The following is a 19,805-nucleotide window of genomic DNA, read 5'->3' on the forward strand; positions in this document are numbered from 1 at the left end:
TCTTTGGATTCGTCCCATATAAAAACCTGACCTATAAACAATGGCCAAATATATGTCACGTGCCCTTTAAGGATAACTCTCACAAATTAACCTAAACTAGTGTCACAGTGCAGTAACAACGATTCAGATCAGTTATCATCAATTCAATCATCATCAGTTCAGTCACGTTGTACAACATTAAAATATCAAGTTTCAAAGGTCAAAGTATCAATATCCAAAATGTCACAGTATCAAGGTTCAATACTTGTTTGTAACCTGCAGTAACATTAAAGATTATCTACAAGCTTGCAAACATTCAGGAATTATAGTCACCATATAATTCACTTACACTGTAAACATCAAAATAACTCACTGTACATATATATCTGATCACAAATAAATAAGTATATTACCCCTTTTAAGAAATGGAGTAATATGCAAATGCTTATCAGAAATTGAACAAAGTGCAAATAATCAATTTCAATAACACGTAAACACAAGGACTCAGTCCACAAATAGGAGTATTAAAATAGACGTGCTAAATCCCGCTTGTACCATAGGCCTACTAGTACAAGTGGAAATACACTAAAAATTACCTCCAAGTGTTCAATACTGAGTATTGTAAAACAACTGATTGACATCAAAATTTAAACAGTAAGCAGGATAAAGTCTGCTTACAATTATCTCTCATCAAGTTATTTTTAGCTGCTTTAACCATTTACAGCTTTTCACATGTTAATGACTTAGTTAATGATCTAACTAGCATAACAACAGTGCGTTTCAGAGACATCCAATAACTGTACCCACACTCCGCACATCACGTGTCTGATTAGCCACATTTAGCTTACCGCCGTAAAGTGGATGCTCAGCATTTACGTGGAGCCATAGCTCAGTAAACCTTCCGGTTTCGCTCTGCCCTTGACAACAACAAGTGCAAATACATAATTTGTGAAAAATATCAGTTTAGATGTTTTTTTTTTAACTCATTAAAGGTTCATTTCTCCAGCTTACTGATAACAAAGTTTTAGTCCGTCTGCTCTGTTTGGCTGTAGGAGCAAGAGACTGAAAACTTGGGAGCTGGTACTAAGGAGGGACAAGAGCTGCCTAGAGCTTCACCGATTGGCTGACATGCGAGGAGTGGAGTAAAACAATAGGCTCTCATCAGAGCTCATCAACCCTCTGAGAAAACTTAACCCTTGTTTGACCAGAGCATATCATATATAATCTGCGTCCCTTCTATATTTACTGGCTGGAGCGTTTTCTGCGAGACCGGGGTGTCCGGGGGGAAGAAGCCGGTGATTGGGCCGAAGGGTAGGCTGCTAGTGAGGAACGGCAGCACGGAGGCCCTCCAAGCGCTAGCCGGGTCCCGTCAAAGGCTGATCTGCACTTCCTCAGTGAGTCTGCTGGATCCATACTGGTTGCGTCGTACTGTCACGGCTGCAGCGGCAGTCGTGTGGAGGTGAGGAAGGAGGATCCAAAAGCAGACAGTGGCGGAGGTGAAAGTGGGTTTTATTTACAGTGCACAATAACCAAGGTGTGGGCAGAACTGAACATAAACCTAAACTGGAAAAGCTAAAACAAAAGGAGGACATGGAGCGAGGAGCAGAGAGACGCGGAGAAACACAAAATAATCTGAGTACACAGAAGATTCACAGCGAAACACAGACGATGCGATGAGGAGCACAGGCAGATACAAACTATAAATACACACACCAGGTAATCAGGAAATGGCACACAGGAGGGGACACAGCTGGAACTAGTGGGCATAACGAGACACAGACCTACAAAGTAAAACAGGAAACACACAGACTGTTTTACAACACAAAACTCGGGGACCCATACAGAGCACAGAGGGAGACACTGGTAGGGAAAATAAACATGACAACCAAACCCCAAGAACTAATACAAAATCAGAATAAACTAGAAAATAATAATCATAAACTCAAAGCGCTGGGTCACCGACCCAGGACCATGACAGTACCCCCCCCCCAAGGGCTGGCTCCCGACAGCCCCAAAACACACCACCAGACCTGGGTGGGCAGCGGGGGGCCCAGGAAGGAGGGCCCGGAACAGAGCAAAACAAGAGCCCCACAGGAAGGCAAACCAAATGTCCAAAACGCGCACAGAGGAGCAGAGTCTGGGGGCTGATAGCACCGAAGGCCAGGGTGAGACAGTTCAGGGGGCCGGCCATGAGGAAGGCAACGGCGGCGCCGAGAAAGCAGTTCAGAGGGCCGGCCAATGAGGAAGGCAATGGCGGCGGTGAGAAAGCAGTTCTGGAGGCCAACCGTGCAGACGGCAACGGCGGCGGCGAGGAAGCAGTTCTGGTGGCCGACCGTGCGGACAGCAACAGCGGCAGGAATGCAAGTCTGGAGGCCGGCCACACGGAAGGCAGTGGCGGCGTTTAGGAGGTCGTCCACGCAGAAGACGGAGGCAGCAACAGAACACCGTTTGAATAATCAGCACTGACAGACATTTATTGAGCTCTACAAACTCAACGATGGACGACAACCTGATGATGGGTGAATTTAGAGGGCGAGCTTGAACAGGATTGACTGCTGCGTCAGTACATGCAAAAAGTCTTTGATAGGTTTATAAGATCATGTCAGCGTCAGAGCGTTCCAGCGATATTGATCAGGCAGTGTTATGTTTATATTTTCAAAAATCAACAGACTCATATTCATGTTTCTGTCTGTTAATAGGAAAATTGTACTTAGTAGTCAGTATAATCTTTTAATGATATAAGTTTGCATATGGTAGAATACTGCATGTAATCATTTGTGTGTAGAAGTATGTAGTTGGTGGCATAGTGAAGGAATGTCTCATCCTAGGAGGTCTGTAACATTCTAAGGTGTTCTGGCTTCACCCCCACATCCTAGGAGCATGAGAGAGGTCGTACCTTGTCTTATTGTTTTACGGTAGGATTAACGTAGCTATGTCAGTTTTAGTTTAAGTGCTTTTTTACATATAGATGAACTGTTGGATTTTCCAGACCAGCAGGTTAAGGGAAGTTGTTTATGGGGCCACACTCTGACCCCCCCCCCCCCCCACACACACACACCTCCACATTCCAATGTAAGGAACAAACGCTCACTGAAGTATAAATAAAGACCGGGGCAGTTTCTCAGGGTGAGTCTCAGTCTGGAGGCTGCCCTTGCTAGCAAGAAGTTCTGTGTGTTTCTCTTCTCTGAGTCTTTACTGAAGAAGTGTTTTAGAGTATATTTTTTGACACTGTCACAGAGTGGAGACCTGTCCATGTCTACCTCTGCTGTCATATTTGGATATTAGAAACTTCCTCTTTCTGCTTGTTGGACAGTTCAGTGTTTCTTCTTTCCATAGAAATATGTAAATGAGTCTGTATATAACTCATATTAACAGTGTGTGTTTGAGTCAGGGCTAAAAACAGTTTGTTCATATTGAAATACTGAGTACAAAGAGAGAGTGTGTTAGTTTGTTTCCTCCAAATGACAGAAAAGTCATTTTCATGTGACCGAGCGACGATGCAGTGGAGTCTGTTTCTGCTTCTGCTGATGGGTGAGTGATCATTTTACCAGGGCTCCTGATTGTTTCCACCTGAAATCCTTTAGTTTGATCAGGACTCATTAAACAAATGAACTCTTACTGAGAAAATCAAGGATTGACCTGTAAACTGGACAGTTTGATGGGAACATGAGTTTCCTGCTTGTATCAGCAGATATTCAACAGTATTTCTTCTGTTTCAGGTCAGTGTGTCTTCATCACATGTCAGCTGTATGAGTACCACTTTATTAAAGACGAGATGAGCTGGGATGAAGCACGGGCATACTGCAGAGAGAACTACACAGACCTGGCCAAAGTGTTTGACCTGACAGACATGAGAAGACTTCAAGACTCTGCACAGAATCAAACACAAGCCTGGATTGGACTGTACAGCGAGCCAGGAAGAGACAACAGGACGTGGCACTGGTCTCTGCCGGGGGAGGAATACACTGAAAATAAAACCTGTTGGGGAGATACAGAGCCAAATGATGGAGCATACCCTGAGAACTGTGTGATGACAGTAGACAAGTGGGCAGATTATCCATGTAGTGACACATTTCAGTTCATCTGCTATGACGGTGAGAATATGTGGACAGTAATATGATAATACAATATTTAATAATGTTATAATGTAGTTTATAATCTGAGTTATATCATATAGTCTTGAAAGAGGCAGTTTGAAGAATGAGACGAATTAGTTGATAAAGATGTTTTTGTGTTTCTATGTTGACTCGACAGAAACAATGAAAGACAACAAAACGTTTCATTTGATTATTATGCCGATTATGGCGAAGAAGACCTGGACTCAGGCTCAGAGCTACTGCAGACAGCATCACACCGACCTGGCCAGTGGACTCGATCAGATATACAGTGAAGAGTTTAAGACGCTGCTGAACTCTAGAGCCCCTAAGGTGAAGTCGTGGATCGGCCTGTTCAGAGACAGCTGGAGGTGGTCAGATGGGAGTAACTTCTCTTTCAGATACTGGGACATGGACTCATTTAATGATGGACTAAACAACAGGACGTGCTACGACTCTGTTAGAGAGATCAGGAAGATGGAGCTCTGCTGGATGTGACCACAGAAAGCCTTTCTTCTGCTATGATGGTGAGTTTACACGGATTTATCTCAGCTGTTTGTCCAATAGATGAACTGCTGGAGTCTCTGAGAGGATTTAGGTCAGTGTGTTTCTTCAGCCACTTATTTCTGCAGGTGAAGATGTTTAGCTGATGGTTGGAACAGAGATTTCTCTGTAGAGCTGCTGATTCATCTGAAGAATCACTGAAATGTTTTCTTTTGTTCTTCCAGTGAAACTGGACCAAACATCCAGAGACTTGAAGTCCAGATTTTACTGATTTCATGTTTTCTCTGATTTTATGGCAGATAAACTGATTCTGATCAGGGAAAACAAAACCTGGGAGGAAGCCTTGAATTACTGCAGACAGACACATCATGACCTGGTTACAATCAGCAACCCTCATCAGCAGCGATGGGTCCAGGAAAGAGCCAAAAACGCCTCGACTCCTTTCGTGTGGCTGGGACTGCAGTACGGCTGTGCTGCACGTTTGTGGCTTTGGGTCACTGATTATGTAGTGTGCTATGAGAGGTGGGCTTCAGGGGGAAGGACTGAAGCCTGTGGCATGTCTGCAGCCATGACCACAGGAGGGCAGCACGAGTGGGTCAGTCAGAGGAAAAATGAGACATTTAATTTTATTTGTATAAAACACTAAAGTTTAAACCTAAAGTCACTTCTTAGCTGCACATGTAGATTTTCTGGGGTGAACTCTGTGTTTCTGCTCAGTGTTTACAGTCTCTGGGTTTGAAAATGACCAACAGATTTTTACCTGCAGCTTAAACATTTGCAGAGAGCAGTCTGTGTTTCATGTCCTCTCCTTTACCAGAGTCAGGAGCATCTTGGTTTCTTCCTTCATTGTTGCTGGATTGGTTCATTATTAAACTGTAGCAGGATGTTTGTTGTATTTAGTTCAGATAAGGTGAAGGTTTTAATGTTTCTGCTTCATGTGCTGTAAATCTTTGCATCACACCATTGTATCCTCAGCTTGAATTACAAAGCCTGTCACTAAAAGCAGGTAAAACCATGTTTGTGTCATGACTCCATATGAGCTCTATAATCTGATCATGTGTTCATGAAGACGAATAAACCTTCATTTAACCAAGTCTGTCACTGTTACAGCTTTCACAGGAACAAATACAAACAGCGCCACCTAAAGGTAAAACCAGGAAACTAACATGTAGCTCCATGACATTTCCACAAATGAAGATATGCAGGAACTGGAAATGAGTCTTTCACATCACTGTGGAGGAGTTTTTGGTCGTGTTTATTTGGCAGAATTGTTTGAATTCAGACACATTAGAGGTTTTTCAAGTTCATCCCAAATAAACTTGATCTGATTCAATCTGATTCAGACTTTGACTCAGACACTCCAAAACGGTTGATCTAATTTCCTTGTGTTGATGTTGTTCCAGGATCAACATTGCAAGTGACCAATCAGAATGTTGTGACGTCATACTTTTGCGACTTCGGGAAAAACCGGCGTAAAACAAAAAACTGTACTTAAGCTGCTTGAAACCGCCTCTGCCCGCCGATCAACGGACCCTAACCCTAACCGTAACCGTAACCCTTTAAGAATTGATATTGTCCTTGCAACATTGGAATTTCATAAATGCACGAATGGCTTGGCGCGCAAAGGAATAACGTCACAACAATGTGATTGGTCACTTGCAATGTTGAACCTGGAACAACATTTTCATGATGGTCTGGGAACAACACCAACACGAGGAAATCAGATCATCCCTCCAAAACCTTCATTTTGGTTGAGCCATTCAGAGTTGGACTTGCTGGTCTCTCTGCGTAACCTCAGTGCTCTTGAGGACATAAACTGATGTTTGGACATCCTCCTTCAGGATTTCTGAGAGCAGAATTCATCCTGAGGCAGTGCAGCAGCCCAGACCATCACACCACGTCTGACTGCTGCTGTGAGGTGTTTTTTTATGAAATCCTGTTATTCTGATGTCTGATGTAGCGGGACTCAAACCTTCCATAAAGTTCAGCTTTTGTCTCTTCAATCCACAGAAGAGTTTCTGAGGAGGATCATCCAGATGTGAGATGAGCCTTTGTGTTGTTTTTGCTGAGCAGTGGTTTTCTCATTTTCTCCACTCAAAAATAAATCCTAACTTCCCAAATTTAAATAAATGGCTTTATTGCTGAATTTCTGGGTCAACCTAATTTCACTAGACGTTCCCATTATTTTCAGTGGTGGACAGATGGGATGTACCACTTTCAGAGGGCTGTTATAGAACAGTCCAACTGATGATGGGTTTCACTTCATGGTCAGCTATAAATCCATGACTTTTGAACATGTTTGATGTTTCAACTATAAGTGGTTGAAACATGGTCAACTATAAGTATGTAACCTTGGTTTCTGGTTGTGGTGATCTTACCTGGTTTCTTTTGGCTGTGGCTATACTTCAGACTACAGTTTATCTTAAAAATGCTTTTCCATAATAAACACCAACATGACAGGACAGTGTGCACTCAGCTTTTACTTTGTTGACTCCTCAATGCACATGGCACAGGGGCCGTCACACCATAAACACTCCCTCCATAAACACGATGTAGGAACCAAGGTTACTTTGCAAAAAAGTGAGGCAAGTAACATTAAAGTCGTTACATATACATTAAACACAAATGTGTGTAACATTACAAAATAATGTTGCATCATACATGTTTAATACTTGGCCAAAACGTAAATACATGTGCCATAACTACAGTTATAAATAGATCGTCGGTTACAACAGAACAACTGTCAGGTTCCACCAGTATTTCACACATTTATTCAACATTTATTTAACACTTAGATTTCAATCTTGAAATTTAATGATGATTTGGATGAAAAATCAACATTAATTCAATCTCAGCTTTTCCCAAAAGTCTCTGGGATCATCAAGATGTTTTTGGCACATCTGAGATGAGCCTTTAGTTTAATCTTGGAATTCTGCCATCCAGGCCATGTTGTTTGCTGCTTCTCTTTCTTCTTCATCTCATTTTTTAATTAGTTTGATGATCTGAAACTTTTAAATGTGACAAAAATACAAAAAAGGGAAAATCAGGGACAAGCACTGTTTCACATCACTGCACCTGAACGTAGGTTTGAAGAACCTCAAAGTCTGTTAGAGAGCTGAATCTGAGTTTAACCTGTTTGTTGCTCCAACCACAAACTGTCATCGAAGCCTGTCAGACATCAACGCAGCGGCTTACTGACCTCTGCCCCATGATGAAGGATGAGTGAAGCAGGCCTGCAGTGTGACATTATTTACTTATCTTTCTTATCATATAGCAGAGGGAGTTTTATTTTGAAAGTCCTGTCAGGGTTCAGTAGTTTGTAGTTTGGAGACAGAGCAGGACTGGAGCTGGTTCAGCCTCCCAGAGTCTGATGATGGTCCCACTGAGCTCACAGCAGAAGGATGACACCTTCACAGCTGCTCCACCCTTCACAGGAGGAACCCCACCTTTTATCCAACCCCAAACTCCTCCACTGAGGTTTCACCAGATCACCTCTGCAGTTCTTCATCCATCCACCAGGTGTCCGCACCAGCAGTCCCAGATCATCTGACCATCTGTTCGGTGTTTCTTTATCAGATCTTTCTTTTCCATCCATGTGATCTTCATCAGGCTCTGATCAAAATGAGTTTTATATAATATGCTATTATTATTATCTCAGTTTGCTGTGTGTGTGTGTGTGTGTGTGTGTGTGTGTGTGTGTGTGTGTGTGAGTGCGTCTATGTGGTATGGATTGACATTTGACCTGCGCTGTACCTGGGCTCCGGGGACATTTCGACTTTTTGCTGTGTATTCATGTGTCCCCCTAAAACATGACTTGTAAATGCATTTTTAAGTGTCTAAATAATAATTTTTTCTACTTCTTATGAGGTCATTATTTATCTTTTGACCTGTATTTGCTTAAACTGTAGTGTAAATTCATTTATTAAACTATAATTAAAAGATTTTCTGATTTTCTTAAAAGTCCACCTATACCCCTCACCTGATTTTTGTGTATTCCAGTGTATTGCACAGCGACGTTTCGAGTTAGAGTGGATGTGTGTAGGTACTGCAATTTAATACACATTTTCAATACACACGGCCGGAAGTCATTGTGATTGGTAGGCTATATATATAGGCGGTACCTACAGGAAACGGCGCCACAACTTTCGCGCGCGTGCCCTTTAACAAGTGTATGTCGACGGCAATACGAAGACGGATTAAAAACACAAAGGTAAGCCTTTTTTAATGTAAAATGCACCATGACTTTAATACTATATGAAATTATAGGTGCACAGGCCTATATTAAACTGGTTTAATTTATGCTTTATGGACTGTTAGTGAGTCTTTGAAGAAGTAAAACGGCCCCAGCGTTTGTCATTTAGTAAATAAAATAGGGCTGACGACTAACCGCGTCAACGCGATAAAGCGGGCTAACCCGTGTTAGGATTTACTCGGTGTTAAAGCATTATTGTGGCTTAAACGTGTTAATGCCGACATCGCGACTAACGCGATTAACAATTAAACCAGCGCAGTCTGAGTCAAAATCCCTGATGTCGCTGTTAGCTAATTTCGGGCAGTTTGTCCAATGTCTGTCATTCTGCTGACAGCCCTAAAATAAAAGCAAGGGTATAAGTGTATTTAGTCGTGTATTTATTTATATGCCTGAAGAAAAAACTTCTTACAGTTTTGATGCCTAAGCTTTCTCAGTACTTGTATCACTCTCTGCAGTCGCCATTACAGAAATGTCACATGTCGCCATTTTGAGTACTAGGCCTTTAACATTTTAAAAGAAGGCATAAATTAGCACTATGAATAAGTCAGCTGTGTTTATGCTGTAAACTACACTACTGCTAGTTCTGCTACTACTGATGATGATGACAATGATGACGATAATCGTAATACTTTATATGCTTTGGTAATACAGCCAATCGTACAGGAGAACATGCGAAGGAGACGCATTCCTCCACGGGAGGATGCAGTCTGTCATGTTTCTGCTGGAAGGGACAAACTGGGACTTGATATCCACTACATAAATGCCTTCAAAGGTAAGTTGGTCTTTAGTTTGGATTAGATTTGGAGTTTGTCACTTTGTCTTTTGTCACTCACTTGGTATGCCTCTGCAATTCAGGTCGGGGCATTTTCACGACTGTTCCATTCCAAAAAGGAGACTTTCTTTTGGAATACAGAGGTAAACTCATAACAAAAGAAGAATGTGAGCGGAGACACAGAGTTTATCATGACAGCCTGAAGGTGTTCATGTTTGAATTCAAGTTTGATGGAAAACTCTGGTGGTGCGTATTATATCAGTGTAGTTTGATTAAGATTAAATGACACATTGCTTTTGATTTATGAAAAAAAAAGCTTCTTAACTAACTAGTTAAGCTAATACTTTTTTGCCTAACCCCACAGTGTGGATGCATCTCAAGAAGATGGGTCATTAGGCAGACTTGTCAACGACAACCACATCAGTCCAAGTGCTAAGATGAAAATATTAAATATCAATGGAAAGCCCCATCTATGCTTATTTGCAAGCAGAGACATAAGTCCAGGCGAAGAAATAGACTATAATTATGGTGACTCGGATTGGCTCTGGAGATGCAAGGTATTTCTACAATTGTACTTTTTGGAACTGATAAATTGCATACCCTAAGCCATTTTTACATTTGTACCTACTCAAATTGGCTTAACGTGACTTAGGGCATCTAGTTTTTCACTGAAATTGAGTATCACCTACTGTGCCTGGGGTAACTATAGCAATGCAGCCGAGCATCCAGTGATATAAATGCCACAGCAAGCATGGACGTCAAGGTGACAAAATGCCTGCTGCTCAGTCTATACTTTAGTGTTCAATTCAGGGATCACGCTGTTAATTTTGGTCGCTATTTCAAACATTTCAGAGTTTCAAAAATGATGGCTTGGATTTTCACGAAGGAGGCGCACTCATAACTTATCGAGTGACACCATTGACCAGCCACCTGGTGGCATTCAGTCTATGTCAAATTTTCTGATCACTTTGGATCACTTGGAACCTTGGTGCAGTAGTTACTGAAAAACTACATGGTACTATAACCTACTGGAAAAACAGGGGTAGGTACTAATGGAAAACAGGCAATTGTGATGGCTGCCACATCAAAGCCCTCTAAAAGCACTAAAAAAATATCAGCAGGTATGCAGAAATAAAAAATGGCTTTCGGTTTCTAAATTTTAACAGTGATTGATGTTTAATGTGATTCTACACAGCAAAATCTCCAGTGTTAAATTAACACTGGAGAGTGTCTATAAGGGTCCACACCTCTGAGTGTTAAATACAACACTGTTGAGTGTTAAATTAACACTTTTGACAGTGTTATATGTTTAAAAGTAACCTAGTCAGTTTTGAAGATTAACAATGGCTAACACTGAGCAGTGCTGATTTTCTAACACTGGAAAATAACTCAAAATGTTAGAAATATTCCAGTGTTAGAAAATCAGCACTGCTCAGTGTTAGTCTTTGTTAATCTTCAAAACTGACTAGGTTACTTTTAAACATATAACACTGTCAAAAGTGTTAATTCAACACTCAACAGTGTTGTGTGGACCCATATAGACACTCTCTAGTGTTAATTTAACACTGGAGATTTTGCTGTGTAGCCTCTTTAGTTAGATTCATTTTAAATTTTGTCCCTTGAAGATAAATGGGCCCTAGTGACAGTTCGTTGCTGCTACAGGTGATTGTTTTACTCCTTTAGCAATGGCTTAAAAAATAAAGAAATCACACTGACTATTTGTCTCTTAATCATAGGGCCTTAAATTCTCTATACATGACAGTGAATATTTTAAAGACAATAGCTTGAAACTTATCTTTCTCATACAGTTTATTTAATGTTTCAAAAGCCTCTTCAAAAATGCACTGTATATTCATTTTCTATCTGTTACACACGAAGACGGAGACCAGCCAGATTCAGAAGACTGTGAGCTGCCTAAAGCCGCAACCAAACAGCTTTCCAAACAATGATCTGGACCTGAAACATCCAGAGCCTGAAAGGGTAAATATAATCCAGTGTACCACTTAATGAACTAATAATTTAATCTATCATCATTCTTTATGGATGCTGTGTGTGTGTGTGTTTGGCAGTCACCTGGGTGTGATGTGATTTACATGGACCGTGGCTTGTAGGTCCTTTTCATTGTTTCAAAGTGCAAGTCTGGATAACATCTGAGTGTGTGTGTGTGTGTGTTAACCACCCAAATGTGACTTAGGAGGACCACACTGTTATTGGGGGACTCCGTCAAAGTTTGCTTCATGGTGACATCACTCTGGTTTTAGGAGGGGTCTTCTCGTATGTCTTGACAGTTTGACCTACAGCATGCAGAGCTGACTGCATGTGCTTTGTTTCTATGTTGAAATTTTTTGAAACTCAGGCTTGAACATTAAGATAGATAGTACTATACAACTTCTTAACTTGTTTTAGGCACTTTTTACTGCTGTAATGCATGGGCTCTCTCTGGCTGTGTACTCTGGCTTCTTCCCACAGTCCAAAGATGTAGCTTATGGGGTTAGGTTAACTGGTGATTCAAAACTGCCCTTTGGTGTGAATGCAAATGCTTGTCCTTCCATGTTAGACTGGCGATCTGTCCAGGTTGTACTGCCCTATGGTAGCTGGTATAGGCCCCAAAACTGCTACCCCACAATCCTGATAAGGATAAGTGGAAGAGGATGGATGATTGCAAAGGAATCAGTTGTTAATTATTGTAGCCAGTATTTTTTTCAGAAGAAAACATTTCTTGAGTGGAAAGCCCCCCCCCCCCCCACACACACACACACACACACATGCAAATTAAAGACAGAAGCACAGGACTGCCCAGTACAGTTGCAAGAAGAGCACTTGGTCTAATCTTTGTGCCATCTTTTCTTTGTTGCAGGATCTTGATGAAGAAATGCCTCAGCAAGGCTCAGAAGCCATGCATTCTTCTTCAGTGCAAGATTTTGAAGAGGTAACATTGACCTAGGACAGATTTTAATGAATGTTTCTCATGCACGATGTGTACCTTACGCTATTTGCCGATAGTGAAATGGTCTATTCATCCTCTTGAGTGATGCATTTTTAGTAACTGTCAGATTACTGTTCTTTTGTCTTCATTCTCTATCTGTTACACACGAAGACTGAGACCAGCCAGATTCAGAAGACTGTGAGCTGCCTAAAGCCGCAACCAAACAGCTTTCCAAACAATGATCTGGACCTGAAACATCCAGAGCCTGAAAGGGTAAATATAATCCAGTGTACCACTTAATGAACTAATAATTTAATCTATCATCATTCTTTATGGATGCTGTGTGTGTGTTTGTGTTTGGCAGTCACCTGGGTGTGATGTGATTTACATGGACTGTGGCTTGTAGGTCCTTTTCATTGTTTCAAAGTGCAAGTCTGGATAACATCTGAGTGTGTGTGTGTGTGTGTTAACCACCCAAATGTGACTTAGGAGGACCACACTGTTATTGGGAGACTCCGTCAAAGTTTGCTTCATGGTGACATCACTCTGGTTTTAGGAGGGGTCTTCTCGTATTTCTTGACAGTTTGACCTACAGCATGCAGAACTGACTGCATGTGCTTTGTTTCTATGTTGAAATTTTTGAAACTCAGGCTTGAACATTAAGATAGATAGTACTATACAACTTCTTAACTTGTTTTAGGCACTTTTTACTGCTGTAATGCATGGGCTCTCTCTGGCTGTGTACTCTGGCTTCTTCCCACAGTCCAAAGATGTAGCTTATGGGGTTAGGTTAACTGGTGATTCAAAACTGCCCTTTGGTGTGAATGCAAATGCTTGTCCTTCCATGTTAGACTGGCGATCTGTCCAGGTTGTACTGCCCTATGGTAGCTGGTATAGGCCCCAAAACTGCTACCCCACAATCCTGATAAGGATAAGTGGAAGAGGATGGATGATTGCAAAGGAATCAGTTGTTAATTATTGTAGCCAGTATTTTTTTCAGAAGAAAACATTTCTTGAGTGGAAAGCCCCCCCCCCCCCCCCCCACACACACACACACACACACACACATGCAAATTAAAGACAGAAGCACAGGACTGCCCAGTACAGTTGCAAGAAGAGCACTTGGTCTAATCTTTGTGCCATCTTTTCTTTGTTGCAGGATCTTGATGAAGAAATGCCTCAGCAAGGCTCAGAAGCCATGCATTCTTCTTCAGTGCAAGATTTTGAAGAGGTAACATTGACCTAGGACAGATTTTAATGAATGTTTCTCATGCACGATGTGTACCTTACGCTATTTGCCAATAGTGAAATGGTCTATTCATCCTCTTGAGTGATGCATTTTTAGTAACTGTCAGATTACTGTTCTTTTGTCTTCATTCTCTATCTGTTACACACGAAGACTGAGACCAGCCAGATTCAGAAGACTGTGAGCTGCCTAAAGCCGCAACCAAACAGCTTTCCAAACAATGATCTGGACCTGAAACATCCAGAGCCTGAAAGGGTAAATATAATCCAGTGTACCACTTAATGAACTAATAATTTAATCTATCATCATTCTTTATGGATGCTGTGTGTGTGTGTGTTTGGCAGTCACCTGGGTGTGATGTGATTTACATGGACGAAGTTTATTAGTTGATATCTGCAACTGAATTGAAAACACACCTTTCCAACTGTCCAAAACAAATAAATGTTGCAATATTTTGCTAACAGTGTCACAATCATCGTCTGGTGTGCACAACAATATCATCTTTGGACAAGTGCATTCAGTGTGTGGGACCGGTTTCCTCCCTCAAGTGGCTTGGCTTTAAGTGCAAAGGTGAGACATTTAGTGAATAGGTACAGTGTATAGTAAAAAGCATTAATAGAGTTCAACAAGTTAAGACGTGCTGAAATGAACACTGCTCCCTTTTTAATTAATGGGTGGTCACGTCTAATTAAAGAAATGCAGTATTACCTCATTGGTGCAGGACCTTGTAAAAATGGTATACTTGGGATTGTCCTCAATTCCCCATTCCATAACATAAACTGCTCAAAATAATAAAGGGAACACTTAAACAATGCGATGTTACTCCAAGTCAGTCACACTTCTGTGAAATCAAACTGTTCACTTAGGAAGTAACACTGACAACCAGTTTCACATGCTGTTTTGCAAATAGAGTAGACAACAAGTGGAAATTATAGTCAATTCACCATAATAAAGGACTGGTTCTGCAGGTGGTGACCACAGACCACTTCTCAGCACCTATGCTTTCTGGCTGATGTTATGGTCACTTTTGAATGCTGGCGGTGATTTCATTTTAGTGGTAGCATGAGACAGTCTACAACCCACACAAGGGGCTCAGGTAGTGCAGCTCATCTAGCGTAGCACATCAATGTGAGCTGTGGCAAGAAGGTTTGCTGTGTCTGTTAGTGTAGTGTCCAGAGCATGGAGGTGCTACCTGGATGTGGAGTAGGCCATAGGAGGGCAACAACCCAGCAGCAGGACCGCTACCTCCACCTTTGTGCAAGGAGGAACAAGAGGAGCCCTGCAAAATGACCTCAAACAGGCCACAAATGTGCATCTGTCTGCTCAAATGGTCAGAAACTGACTTCATGAGGGTGGCTTGAGGGTCCAGCATCCACAGGTGGGGATTGAGCTTGCAGTCCAACACCATGCAGGATGTTTGGCATTTGCCAGAAAACACAAAGTTTGGCAACTTCAGCACGGGCACCCTATGCTCCTCACAGCTGAAAGGAGGTTCAAACTGAGCACGTGACAGTCTGGAGATGCCGTGGGGAATGTTCTGCTGCCTGCAACATCCTCCAGCATGATCATATTGGCAGTGGGTCAGTAATGGTGAGGGGTGGCATTTCTGTGCCTGCCAGAGAGCCTGACTGTCATTGGGTAACAAGATGAGGTCCTCGGACCCTTTGTGAGACCACATGCTGGTGCATTTGGCCCTGGGGTCCACCTAATGCGAGACGACACTGGGCCTCATGTGGCTGGAGTATGTCAGCAGTTCCTCCATGACAAAGGCATTGATGCTATGGACTGGCCCGCCTGTTCCCCAGACCTGAATCCAATTGAGCACATCTGGGACATCATGTCTCACTCCATCCACCACAAACTGTCCAGGGGTTGGCAGATGCTTTAGTCCAGGTCTTGGAGGAGATCCTTCAGGAGACCATCCGCCACCTCATCCCGAGCATGCCCAGGCATTGTAGGGAAGTCGTACAGGCATCTGGAGGCCACACACATTCAACTACACACTTTCATGCCACTCAACTACCTAAAGAACAAAGTATTTAATAAGAATAATTCCTTCATTCACATCTGGGATGTCCTTTTTTTGGGGGGGGGAGGGGGATTAGCAGTGTATGTGTAGTCATTAAAATATCCTTAATGTGAACAGTTTTTTTTTTTTTTTTTTTTTCAGCATTTGACATTACTGCAATGCTTTGACAAAAAACTACTTCGCTTAAATAGAACTGCAAAGCTAAATTAAGTCTATCAAAATGTGTTTCAGTTTGTTTAGGGGTCTGGCACAAATCTTGCCTTGCAAAATTGGCAAATCAGAATTGCCACCAGTCAACACAGGTGTGTATCCCATTCATATTTGGCTTGACTTTTTTTCAGTTTATTTTTTACCTGTCTAAAGTATTGATCAATTAAAAAAACTTTTGTTCTTACATTCCAGAAAGAAGAAATTTCTGAATATTCAGGGGAGGATGGATTGCCACATTCAGTTCTGGATCAAATATCAAGCGATGATGATGGCAACCACAGCATATCAGAAGAAGAATATGTGCCAGATTCAGAGTCATATGATGAAGATTCAGATGAAGACATCTCATTATTGCCAAGCACATCAAAAGGTCTGCTATGCCAAGATGACATCTCCAAAGCGCATGAACAATCAGATTCAACGAATTTAATCCACAACTTGACAAAGGACAAGCCACAAGATAAAAGTGAGCTTTGCGAAACTGAATCAGAAAAAATGACTTTAAGTAAAAGAAATTACTGCTATTTTTGTGGCAAACCACAAGCTAAAATTTCCCGCCACCTGAAAACGCACAAAACGGCTCCTGATGTTGTGCATGCATTTTCCCTGCCTAGAGACTCAAACGAGCGTAAAAGTCTGTTAGAGAAATTGAGAAATAAGGGAAATTTTAAGCATAATGCTGCAGTTTTGCATGGTGGAGTGGGACCACTGAAAGTGAAGAGAAGACCCAAGATTAAAGCAGTAGAGGGAAAGTTTGCTCATTGCTTTTATTGTCAAGGGATGTATGTTCGCAAGGATCTTTGGAGACATGTCCGCAGATGTCCTAACAAACCAAAAGATGACACGGATAAAGAACCTGGAAGAACCAAAGTACTCGGCCTGGCTTTAACTCTGGAGTCTCAGTGTTATCCGCAGGTGTCAAGTGGAGTCTGGAAGGTTCTTGCTGTTATGAAACAAGATGAGATTGCCTCAGCTGTGCGAAATGACTTTACTGTTATTCAGTTTGCCCAGTCCCTCTACAATAAACATGGACAAGACCCTACAAAGTATGATTATATACGACAGAAGCTTCGTGAAGCGGGACGTTTGTTGTTGTGTCTGCGCACAGAATTCTCAGTGCATAACATGGAAGAAGCTATTAAGCCTGCTAATTTCCAGAGAGTTGTGCAAGCAGTAAAGAAAGTTTCAGGTTTTGATGAAGAGACACTGTCATACAAAACTCCAAGCCTTGCGCTGAAACTGGGACATACACTGCATAAAATGTCTGACATTATCCATTGTCGTGCCCTCATGACAGAGGATGAAGCCCTAATCAAGTCCACTGATGCGTTCAAGAAGTTGTATGTCTCCAAATGGTCTGAGATGGTGTCTCACCGTGCCTTGAACACATTGAGTGAGGCAAAGTTTAACAAGCCATCAACATTGCCCTTTACAGAAGATGTTCGGATTCTCCATCACTACCTTCAAAAATCTGCAGAAAGTGCCTTTTGCAGCTTGGAGAACGAAGCCACAGCTCAGAATTATGCCCAACTTGCACAAGTTACACTCTCACAAATCATTGTGTTCAACCGAAGACGTTCTGGAGAGGTTTCAAAGATGCGCCTCAAAAGTTTTCTTGAAAGAGACAAAACAGCACTCCACACAGATGTTGCCATGGGGCTCTCAGAAATGGAACAGAGACTCTGTAACTATTTCTGTAGAATAGAAATAATGGGAAAAAGGGACAGAAATGTTCCAGTTCTGCTAACACCAAGCATGCTGGATGCTCTGTCACTACTGGTTAGTAGGAGGCCTGACTGTGGTATTTGTGCCACTAATATCTACCTCTTTGCAAGACCCCGATCAATGAGTCATTACAGAGGAATGGACTCCTTGCGTGTTCATGCACACCAGTGTGGAGCAAAGCAGCCTGAGTATCTAAGATCGACACAGCTCAGAAAACATGTTGCCACACTCTCACAAGTCCTTAATTTGAAAAACAACGAACTTGATCAGGTTGCAGATTTCCTGGGTCATGATATCCGCGTTCACCGCGAATTCTACAGATTACCAGTTCCCACAACACAGCTGGCCAAGATTTCCAAACTGCTTTTAACACTGGAAAAAGGACAACTTTCCCAGATCCAGGGGAAATCACTGGATGAGATCAAAATAGAAGGTTTGTATTGAAAGGAGCAAATATTAGGGCAGTAGTTGAATATTATGCTTTATCAACAGAATTAAAACCTAAAAGCACAGACCATTCTGTTAAATGTCCATGATTTAAGGTTCTTGAAGTCTATTGTTTCATCACTTTGCAACATTTGGCAAACTGCAGAGTGGTGGCCTTAAATAGTAAAACTATGTACTATAATTTCCAGTATTTGTTCTGTATTTTGTCATATCTCGTTGTTAATGTGAGGTTTTTGGGGGGTTTGTGTTTGGTTTTTTGGGGGGGTTTTCCCACAATTTCTCAGATGAAATTGCATTAAGTGATGCTGAAACAAAGGACAGTGAGAGTGAATCAGATGATGATGACACAGCACTCACAATGTTGGCGTGTGGCACCAGTGAGCCTGTACATGCAGTAGCTGATTCCACAAACACAGCGCAGCTCCAAGACACTGTAGATTGTGGTAAGTTACCACTAGCTTGGTTTCTGTGGATAAAATGTTTGTTACAAATATTAAAACTTAATCAAATTGTGTAATCAGCAGATGAAGGACCACTCACAATGCCTGCAGCAAGTGAGACTGCTGCTCCCTCTGAAGGTAAGGGGTGCAGTTGGTTCTCTAAGCTTATTATTGTTTCATCACTTTGCAACATATGGCAAACTGCAGAGTGGTGGCAAAAAGTCACTTGGATGAGTGACAAAATGTTTCTCCCACTGAAAACGCTACGTCCAGATTAACAGAATCAACGTTTTGGGATTTACTTACCTGGATGATTGAGCATGCATCAAGAGACTTTTATTCAACTTTTTATTCAGTCTTTTATTCACAGCGGAACACTAAATGTCTCATTTTAGAAATTTGATAAATTTTCAAAGAGAATTTTAGCTCGTTTTGATATTGATGGTAGCAACACATTTCAGAAGTTAGTACAGGGTAGCATCCATTCTTTTAACCACCAAATGTTTTTTGTTTTTTTTGTTTGGTTTTTTGTTTGTTTTAACTACTACTACTTTATATATCTTCCAGAGAAAAATGCTGCTCAATCCCACAATTCCCGAAGAGCTCCCAAAAACATGTGGTCCAAGGCTGAGGTTGCTGCAGTGATGAGGCATTTTAAAGACCACATAAACGAAGGGAAACTAGCCACCAAAAATGAATGCAGTCATTGCAAATTGGTAGAAGATCCGGTGTTGGCAGGAAGAACAGTTCAAAACATAAGAGATTTTGTAAGAAACAGAGGATTAACTGCAAAAAGGCAGGAAAAAAATGAACTAAAATAACTGTTTAGAGAGCTGTGGTTTTACATCTTGGTCAGATTGCCAATTGTTGTTAACACTGATGTTCTGTTTAAAGAAAAAAAAGTTCTTGTTAAATACAGAAGTAGTTTGTATTTCATAATTTTTACATTTAATTTATTTAGGGTTTTTTTTGACGGGTTATATTTAAAATAAAAAATTATAAATGCATATTTTCTCCCCTTAATATTTACCTTTAACCCTTTAAGACCTACCATAGAACCAAGTTCGCCAGAGCTTATATTGTATTTTTACATGCTGTGGAGCCATTTTTGGGAGCATTTCAAGTTGCTATACATCAATACAACCATTATAGCCCAAACTTTAATAATATGTCTGCATTAG

The 19,805-nt window shown here is 41.4% G+C and overlaps 2 protein-coding genes and 1 long non-coding RNA gene across 3 annotated transcripts; all 3 read left to right on the forward strand.

The window, feature by feature from the left end:
• The first annotated feature begins 3,292 nt into the window (after positions 1-3,292).
• LOC113009999 (L-selectin-like) lies at positions 3,293-4,943 on the forward strand. Its single transcript, XM_026148750.1, has 4 exons — positions 3,293-3,510; positions 3,699-4,073; positions 4,234-4,600; positions 4,877-4,943. Exons 1-3 carry the CDS (start codon positions 3,441-3,443, stop codon positions 4,569-4,571), a joined length of 783 nt encoding a protein of 260 aa, XP_026004535.1. The 5' UTR covers positions 3,293-3,440; the 3' UTR covers positions 4,572-4,600; positions 4,877-4,943.
• A 7,826-nt stretch (positions 4,944-12,769) lies between these two features.
• Positions 12,770-13,956, forward strand: LOC113010176 (uncharacterized). The gene is made up of 3 exons (XR_003270290.1): positions 12,770-12,800; positions 13,687-13,758; positions 13,927-13,956. It is a non-coding gene; the product is annotated as an uncharacterized LOC113010176 (long non-coding RNA).
• A 67-nt stretch (positions 13,957-14,023) lies between these two features.
• Positions 14,024-19,592, forward strand: LOC113009789 (uncharacterized). Its single transcript, XM_026148335.1, has 7 exons — positions 14,024-14,028; positions 14,238-14,343; positions 16,034-16,104; positions 16,205-18,170; positions 18,469-18,627; positions 18,706-18,762; positions 19,192-19,592. The coding sequence occupies exons 4-7, from the start codon at positions 16,508-16,510 to the stop codon at positions 19,443-19,445; spliced, it is 2,133 nt and encodes a 710-aa protein (XP_026004120.1). The 5' UTR covers positions 14,024-14,028; positions 14,238-14,343; positions 16,034-16,104; positions 16,205-16,507; the 3' UTR covers positions 19,446-19,592.
• Positions 19,593-19,805: the final 213 nt, after the last annotated feature.

Source organism: Astatotilapia calliptera, chromosome 3 (assembly GCF_900246225.1).
Source record: "Astatotilapia calliptera chromosome 3, fAstCal1.2, whole genome shotgun sequence".
Classification (NCBI taxonomy): domain Eukaryota; kingdom Metazoa; phylum Chordata; class Actinopteri; order Cichliformes; family Cichlidae; genus Astatotilapia; species Astatotilapia calliptera.

Excerpts from the sequence above, each read along its gene's own strand:
- LOC113009999 (XM_026148750.1), top strand. The coding sequence starts at position 3,441 with ATGACAGAAAAGTCATTTTCATGTGACCGAGCGACGATGCAGTGGAGT. Across the intron at positions 3,511-3,698 it reads GTTTCTGCTTCTGCTGATGG|GTCAGTGTGTCTTCATCACA; the intron begins GTGAGTGATCAT and ends CTTCTGTTTCAG. Across the intron at positions 4,074-4,233 it reads TCAGTTCATCTGCTATGACG|AAACAATGAAAGACAACAAA; the intron begins GTGAGAATATGT and ends TTGACTCGACAG.
- LOC113009789 (XM_026148335.1), top strand. The coding sequence starts at position 16,508 with ATGACTTTAAGTAAAAGAAATTACTGCTATTTTTGTGGCAAACCACAA. Across the intron at positions 18,171-18,468 it reads GGATGAGATCAAAATAGAAG|ATGAAATTGCATTAAGTGAT; the intron begins GTTTGTATTGAA and ends ACAATTTCTCAG. Across the intron at positions 18,628-18,705 it reads CCAAGACACTGTAGATTGTG|CAGATGAAGGACCACTCACA; the intron begins GTAAGTTACCAC and ends TTGTGTAATCAG.